This window comes from Mesoplodon bidens, assembly GCF_964165515.1.
Source record: "Mesoplodon bidens genome assembly, chromosome: 10".
Classification (NCBI taxonomy): Eukaryota; Metazoa; Chordata; class Mammalia; order Artiodactyla; family Ziphiidae; genus Mesoplodon; species Mesoplodon bidens.
The window spans coordinates 84,485,574-84,494,080 of NC_138172.1; the positions used below are offsets into that span (position 1 = coordinate 84,485,574).

The 8,507-nt window shown below is 52.8% G+C and overlaps 1 protein-coding gene across 1 annotated transcript; it reads right to left on the minus strand.

Moving 5' to 3' along the window:
- Positions 1-1,185: 1,185 nt before the first annotated feature.
- Positions 1,186-7,700, minus strand: PRSS16 (serine protease 16; the record flags this gene model as incomplete). Its single annotated transcript, XM_081246808.1, has 12 exons — positions 7,622-7,700; positions 7,386-7,546; positions 6,451-6,550; positions 6,179-6,308; positions 5,280-5,403; positions 4,933-5,010; positions 4,799-4,846; positions 4,052-4,342; positions 3,160-3,301; positions 1,594-1,773; positions 1,369-1,514; positions 1,186-1,254 (listed from the first exon to the last, which is right to left on the minus strand). The coding sequence occupies exons 1-12, from the start codon at positions 7,689-7,691 to the stop codon at positions 1,186-1,188; spliced, it is 1,539 nt and encodes a 512-aa protein (XP_081102934.1). The 5' UTR covers positions 7,692-7,700.
- Positions 7,701-8,507: the final 807 nt, after the last annotated feature.

Below are 8,507 nucleotides of genomic sequence, written 5' to 3' on the forward strand. Positions count from 1 at the left end.
TTCTGTTACCATCCCAGCCCCCAACCCCTTGTCCTGACTTGTCTTTACTTCTCCTCCACTTCCCAGCTTCGCAGAGGCACTCAGTCACCCTGACTTGCTAATTCCTGCTCCTGGTGGCTGCGGCTCTGAGTGGTGAACAGGGTACTGCTGGCAGTGCTAAAGCAGGCTAAGCGGGACCCTTAGTACTGGGGTTGGACCCCTTGGTACTGGGCCCAACCTCTTAGAACTTGGGGGTGTCCCCATCAAGAAGGTTTGACCAGGACCCTAAATCCCTGGGGCTGGAAGCTGGAAATGCCCGAGAGTGACATTTAATTATGGAAAAAGATGATGAGTGAAAAAGATGGGAAACTGAAAGACAGACACAGAAAGACAAAGATTAAGTGACAGGACAAGAAATAGAGACAGTGGGGAAGAGCATAAGGGACAGAAACAGAGCCTGAGGGAGAGAGATATTGAGACGATAACGAAGGAGAGACGGAAAGTCTGAAGAGAGGGAAATAGAGGCAGAGAGAGAGTGAGAGAGAAAGTGACTAAAGGGACACAGGGACCAGAAATGAGAGACAGGAGTAGAGAGCAGTGGAGATAACTAAGGACCGAGCAAGCACGAGAGGAGAAGAGTAGAGGAGATACTGACTGAGAGACAGGGACAGAGACACAGACACAGAAATAAACAGAAACAGACTAAGACACAGAGAGAGACAGAAAGGAAGATATCCAGAGAAACAGGAGGAGGCTGAGAGACAATTAGAGACAGAGACAAGTTAGACAGGAAGAGACTGAGGGAGGAGGGCACAGTGAGACAAACAGTGAGAAGCAGAGACAGGTCAGGGTCTGAGGTCCAGAGAGAGATATGAAGCAAGGTGCCCAGTCCAGGAGCTGAGCAGAATTTGAGCCAGAAGCTGATGTGCAGGGGGAGGAGATGAGCATAAAGAGCCATATTTCTTTGACATTTAAAATAACAATATTCACGATGAGAAGAATCACTTATATTCACATAACTCTGTCTATAACAGCACTTTTATTTGGGAGTGAGGACGTTTGCAGACACAAGTCAGTTTTATGCAGAACAGGTGCTAAATCCGAATTCCTGGGAATCTCCTCTTTCAAAACAAGCTTTCTCTTGTCCAATAAGTGTATACATCCAGGACTGAGGTGGCCACACGAGGAATGGTGAGGATGTGAGGCTCAGACCCCACCCCTAACCTGGCTCTTCTTTGCCGGACCAAGCCAGGTCTGCAGCTGCTGGAAGATGTTCTGTGGCGAGGTGGAGAGAATTTGGACAGTCAGACTCCAGCACTAGTAGAGAGCAGGAACATGCAAATTAGTATGCAAGTGACAGTGCAAATCACCCAGAGCTTTTTCTCTTACCTGGCGTGCTAGGCGGAGGCTGGGGGAGTCTGAGGGTCTCTCAGGTGCCATGTCCAAGCAATGAGAAGCATTAGGGATGAGAAGGGCTGATTCTGAGGGTCCCAAAGGCTGTGTTATACTTAGCACATGCCAGGGGTCTATATCCCCTGGAAAGAAAGGAGAGAATGGTGTGTTGAGCTGGGGCCAGGTAGACACTAAGGAGTCAGGTTCTGATAGCATGCTCACCATTAACAAACAGCACTCGGGTGGCCCCTGGGGTCTGGCCACCATAGTAGGAGTTCGTCTGGGACACAGCCTGGGCTATGGATGAGGCTGAAAACCCGAACACCTGCTCACATAGCTCTAGTTGGGAAGGCAGAGCTGGGAGCTGGGAGAAAGGGCATCCAGGGACCTCACAGGTGACATCTGTGGAGAGAGGTATCCATAAGTGTGGAGTACATAGCCAGTCCCCTACCTCTTTAATAATTGTTTACAGAGCTCTCCCCACTGATGACCAAGACAGCTCCAGACCCTCCTTTCAATGAGTTCATGGTCCTGTCAGAGACATACTCAGCCCCAGACAGTGATGGCCCAGAATGATCAGGGCTGTTATGGACAAAGGCCTGGGGTAGGGGTGGGACCGTCTCAGAGGGAACACAGTGGGCTCAGGGACAGCATCCTGCAAGGGATAAGACCTTAAGGAATTAGCCGGAGTGAGGCAAACAAAGAGAGAAAAGAAGAAACCGCATGTGCAAAGGTCTAGAAGTGAGAATGAGCCTGGAGTGCTGAAAGCACAAATTGGACCCCTGCTTAATATCCATAGCTCCCCTGTACTTTCAGGGTAAATCTAACTTCTCGGCCTCATATTAATTCTTTCCTTCCTTCACCATTTATTTGAGCACCTACCATGTAGTCAGATATATGTTGAACAATATATTGGGAACATAGTGACAACAAAACAGCCCCAGGCTTTGCTGTCACAGGACTCACAGTCCAGAGGGGAGATAGGCAATAAAGAATGTATGGTAAGACTGTGGAAAGTGCTAAGGAGAAGAACAAGGAGCTAATGGGGTGGGGGGCAGGGAGGCAGACTTATCTTGAGAGATCTGCCTCCCTTCCTGAGGACGGGACATCTTGTGTTGAGACTTGAAAACGAGTAAACTGTGTGAAGAGGGGAAGATAAGTAATCGGAGAGAATGCCTGAGGATTAGGAAGATTGGTGTATCCGGGCGGAGGTGGGGGGTGGTTGGGTGTCAAAATATGCAAAGCCCTGTGAGGAAGTTGCATTGTATGGGTGAAGGGAAGGCCTAGAGACCAGAGAAGAGGCTGGGTCAGGGATCCAGGCAGGAGAACATGGGGGTAACTACCAGGACAGCAGAGGTGGGAAGAGAAAGGGTTTGGGTGAACTGCAGAGTTGTCCAGGATAAAGAGTGGGGAAGACTCAATGATTGACAAGCTATGGGGATGATGGAAAGGAGGCATGCAAAGTACTGTTAGGGTTTCTAGCCTGGTAACTGGAGAGGGTAAGGCCATTCCTGGGACAGGCACACAGATGAAGAGCAGATTGAAGGGACGATCACTCATGTTGAGGGCTAAGTGTGTGAGTGAGAATGTACGTGAAGGCCAAGCACACACGCACACTCTAGTACGGCTGTTCACCCCACACCCCACACCTGCAGGTTAAACGAGGCCCAGCAGTCCGGCTAGTTGTCCTATGGAAATGAAAACGAGTCCAGACTACCTGTTAGATGGCTTGTCTGGGCATAGCAAAGAATGTATGTTTTGGGGGTGAGGGTTAGGCCAGTCACTCACAGTAGCCAAACTCGGTACAGGTCTGGTACAACCACTGCCGGTCGCCAACGCCAGCCACTTGGGGTTCTGTGACCTTCAGCTGTGCCACTGTCTCTGCTCGAGAAAAGCTTAAACACTTCTGACCCAGGCTGTGTGTGACAACCTAGGGGACAATATACATACATATATACATACATACATTCCTCCCTTCCCCCCATCAAGCCAGGGCATGGAGCCATAGATCCCTACAAGTCAAAAGTCAGAAGTCAGAAGAGTGAGTCCCTGAGTTCTCCTGGGAGTCAGTCGTCAGAGGTGGTGGGGACCTAGGTCCCTGTGGGTTAGAGATTAAGGTACTAGATGACTAAGAACATCTTACCTGTGAGATCTTGGGCACGTGAGAATATCTTAGATCTCAGTTTCCTCAGCTGTGCCTAACTCGAACTATTGTGAGAATTCAACGAAATAATAAATGTGAAGCACACTGCACAGTACTTGGTGCAGACAACGCTGGAAAAGTGACAGCTGGATTGTAGCTGTGGATTCCAAGGCTGGGAGCCCGGTCTCTAGGAGAACTGTGTCCCCAGGGCTACCGTTTTTCATTCTATAAATACTAATTGAGAGCTTGCTGTGTGCTAGACGTTGTTGCAGGCTCCAGGAAGAGGCCAGAACAAGGTAGGCAAGCTAGATAGTAAGCATAGTCGTTAACATTTGCATACGGTGTGCCAGGCTCCCTGTTGAGTGTTTTCCATGCCCCTACTTCATTTCACCTCCGAGGTCCCTAGGAGATGGCATACCCATTTTACAGATGAGGAAACTAAGGTGCAGAAGGCTTTACGCTTGCCGAAGATCACACAGCGGAGGTGGAGCAGGAACCCTTGTCTGTCGACGCCTGGCGGTGCTCAGGGGTGCTCACCTGCACTGCCCGACGAAGCCCGCGGTAGGGCGCAGGGCTGCTGCAGTTGTCCCGGTCCCCGAGGAGGAGTCCGCAGAGCTGTCGCACACTCAGCGGCGCTCCCGCTTGCCCGTCGTACTGCACCGCCCCTCCCACGAGTGCCTGCAGCGCCCCCAGCAGCTCTGCTTGGTCCGCAACGCGCCCCAGGGACCCACATGCGCCCAGCTCCGCTTGCAGCGCTGCCTGAGCCGAGGCGCCCGCGCGCAGTCGTCGCTCCACCTCCGCAAAGGCTGCGGACGCAGCAGCCCGGCACTGTTGGGAACGAGAGGCAGGGTTGGCGAAGACTCGGACCCGGGCCCCGGCCTTTCCCTTTCCACGACCTGCATCCTCCCTGGGCTCCCCACTTTCCCGGCGCCAGATTCATCCCGGGGGCAGTTGAACGCCACTCAGCCCCCAAGGCCCCGCCCTCTTCCGGCTCCTCCTCCGGGTCGTTCCCCAGGCCCCGCCCCACAGTGGAACAGTCTCCTGATAGGGTCTTCCGTCCCCAGGCCCTGCCTCCGTATCAGCCCCGCCCCTGTTGGGTCTCCTCCCTTCTTGGTACCCGGAACCATCTTCAGCTCCCGCCTTCTTCCCAAATCCACCCACCTCTCGGGGCTCCCAAGTCCCTCAGACCCCGACACCTTGCAAGCTTCAGCCTTTTCTTTTGGCCCCCATCCTCAAGGCCTCTTCTCTCTCCCTATCCCCTTCGGACTGGGCCCCACATCCTACCTCCAGGGATCCGCCAATCGCAGTGTTCATTAGGCTTCTAGACACCACCTAAAGTCCGACCGCCGGAGAGTATCAGGTGACTCCTACCACTGAGGCCCTCCTCCCCACCCGGACCCACCGCCCGCCATCCTTACGTCATTATACTCGGAGAAATCCAGTATGGCCCGCACCGGAGCGGAAGAGGCGACGGAGGCGAAAATGAGATGGGGAAACTGAGGGAGGAGAAGTTGTCAGCCTGGAGGCTTAGGGACTGGGATCCCATATCTTCCCGCCCCTGTGTCACTCACTCGTTGTGTGATCTTAGGCAAGTCCCTACGTTCTATACACGGGACTCCCGTGAAGGCAGATTGTAGGAAGCTCTTCTGGGCGGAAAGGAGGGTGTGGGAGGAGGGAGTGTGGTGGGCAGGTATTCTATTATCTGAGTTGGGGACCCCGGAGTCCAGGTTCCCTCCACCCAGTCCTCCCAGAGGAGTCCCGGGACCTTCAGCCTGGCCCAGGCAGCCAGGGAGCCGGCATAGGAGCCTCCGAAGCAGAGCCAGGGGCTGGAGAAGGAGACGTTGAAGAGGCGGGAGAGTGCGAGGCGGGCAGAGACCACATCGGCCAGCCTAGGGTCAGAGGGGAGGCTGGGTCAGTCCCCTGCACCGGGAATCCCTGAAGATTCCCTCATTGTATAGGCGGGAATGGAGAATGGAGGAAGTCTGGCCAGAAGCTAGGGCTCTTTTCTCATGAGGTATTTCTGAGGACTCCCCATGCCCACAAACTCATTTCTACATGAGTGCCTAGGTAAAGGGAGACCCATCTGGAAAGCCTCCACCATTCTCTTCCAGACTAGGTGGGAGAGGAAAAACCTCCAAGGCAGTTTGGGTGAAAATCTAGCCTGTAGGAGAGATCAGAGAGTTAACTGGGGAGCCAGAGCCAATCAGACCTTGTGGCCACTGCAAATCTTTTGTCTTTACTCTGAGTGTGATGAGAGACATGTGAGGGATTTGAGCCGGGAGAGAGGTGATCTGGTTTATGCTCTAATGATCACTCTGCTTCATCTGGAGAATAGACTGGAGGGATCAAGGGCAGAAACAAGGAGACCAGTGAGGAGGCTGTGTCATCCAGGTAAGAGATGCTGATGGTCTGGACCAACAGGCCATAGTGAGACAGCAAAATGTAAGAATACAGTGCAAGGGGGGTGTTGGGGGAAAGGGAAGGAGAGAGACCCAGAGATGGGGAAATAAAGAACAGGACACTGAAAGACAGAGACAAAAACATGGGACCAGAGACTCAGAGGTCAACTTTGGGCAGTGGAGGAGAGAGACACAGATGCAGAGATGCCAAAACACAGACATCCTCAGTCCCATGACCCCAAACACTTTCCCTACCCCTACTCACGCATGGCGGCTGGACAAGAAGCGGAGCTGGGCCACGTCGAGCCCCTCAGCGGGTATACTCAGGCCATAAAATCTATGTTCCAGACCTATCACCAGGGCCCCCCAGACTGGGGCCAGGGTTGCAGGGTGCCCTGTGAAGAGTCCAGAAGGGGTGTGTGTGAAGTGGGTGTCAACTCCTGCAACCCTCAGACCTCATAGCACTACAATATGCAACTCCCCTTCCTGGCCTCCACCAGCTCCTCAGCTATGTCTTTCCTTACCCTTGCATCTTACCTCTCATCACTGAGCCAGGCCCAAGGCTGCCTTCGCCCCCCAGATGCAGGAATACAGGCCCATCCTGGCTGGTCCAATGTTGGTCATTTACCCAATACCGCTAAGAGGTAGGATGGGGAAGAAGAAATGGGATTGTGAGAGTTCTGACCTGTTCTTTATTCCCTGTTCACTCCAGTCTCTCTCCCTAATGGATCTCCGTATACCTATAGTAACTGAAATAGGCTTGTTTATTTACATGTTCATTTCTCTCCTGTTTGTCTCCTCATCTAGAATGTAAGATCTACAAGAGCAGATATTTTTGTCAGCTTTTTCACTCTTATATCCCCAGGGTCAAGAACAGTGGCTAGCTCTTGGTAGACACTTGCAATATATTGAAATAATAATTGTAGAATAAGTAATGAATGCAGATGGATTTAGGAATAGGGCCTACGTGAGATGACCTCTGGAGACTGTGGATAGGGTAGGTGTGAAAAATGGTAAATCTGTTCATTCATTCAGTAGGTATCTTCAAGTGCCTGTTGTTAACCAGGTCTGGTTCCAATGATGGTCCAGATTTTTGCTCCATACTGAGACTTGGTGGTGGGTTTAGTGTTTAATCTGAAGGATGCGGGGGCGGTGTTGAGGGGCAGTGAGGGAGTGAGAGTGAATGACAGGGAAAAGGAAAGACTGAAGGACAGGACCTGAGGGAAAAAAAAGTAGGAGGCTGAAGAAAAGAAGGGGAGATTAGGGGGTAGAGGGCAAATGCAAAAAACAGAGGGGCTAGACTAAAGGGCCATAAGGGATTCTGACAGCAGGCATCGGATAAGACTGAGGGGGAGAGGGATCGGGAGACAGAGGTGTAGAGATAGGAATGGAAAGCAGAGACTGAGGGGCAGGGTAGGGAGACTGAGGAGGGGGGCAGGGGACACAGTGGACTCCCCCTCTCCGGGCCTCACCTGCAGGAAGGATCGTCTGTCGGAGGCATTGAAGGGGTCCAGTGGCTGCTCCAGCCACCCCTCTTTTGGGAGGGCCACACCTCCTGGGTCCAGGCTCAGGCCCAGGCCAGAGCTCTCCTGAAACCGCTGAATGTGCTCACCTAGGCGCCTTAGGAGAGAAGCTGTGGGACGTGGAGGGGAAAGAGTCAGGCCAGGCCCCCTTAGGAGCCCCTGCCTGACCCTCAGGATCCTCCTACCTGGAGCTGAGGACCCCCAGAGGGAAACCAGGAGCAGAGGGCCCAGCCACGGGACAGGCCCAATGGCCATGGTGTCCAGTCCTCTGTTCAAGGGCTCTAGGTGCTGTGTTCTCTCCGCTCACTCAAGACTTCATCTCACGTTCCCAGGGCTGGCCTTTAAATTTACAGTCTTTGATCAGGAGCTCAGGTTTCTTTCCAGACTCCTGTCCTGGGACAGGTCAAGCTTCTGTTGGAACCACTAAAGCGAGGCAGGGACGCCAGAGTCTGTATATAGAGACCTGCTGGCGTGGCCCCTGGATATCCAATTACTTCTCTCTCTGCTCCCTATTTTCTCCTCCCTTGCCCCCTGATCTCCCTCCCCTCTGGCCCTCAGTCTCCCTGCCTGTGCCTCAGTCTCTTCTTTCCTTCAGTCACCACTTCTTTCTACCTCAGGACCCCCTCTTGCCCTCTTCCTCTCTCTGCCCTCAGCACACTCTCAGCCCCCTCAGTTGCCCTCAGTTGCCTCAACACTCAGTCTGTCCCTCTCTTTGTTTCTTGCTTCTCTTTCAGTCTTCTCTCTACTTCAGTCTCTCTCTCGTTTAGTCTCGCCATGTCTATTTTCCAGTCTCCCCCTTTTTCTGCCCCTCATCAACCCCACCCCCAACCCTCTGACCCACAATCTCACCACGTTCCTTAGAGTCCTTAGAACACTTTGAGTATCTCAGGCTTGCTCCTGCCTCAGAATGCTTGCTCCTGCTGTTCTCACTGTGGATTCCTCTTTCTGCATAAACCCTCATGTCGTGCTCCCTCCCCTCAGCCAGATCTCTATTCAAAGGTCAGATAGGTCTTCCATGGCCAGCTCTTTACAAATTGTCAAACCTGTAGGTCTCCTTTATTCTTTACTCTT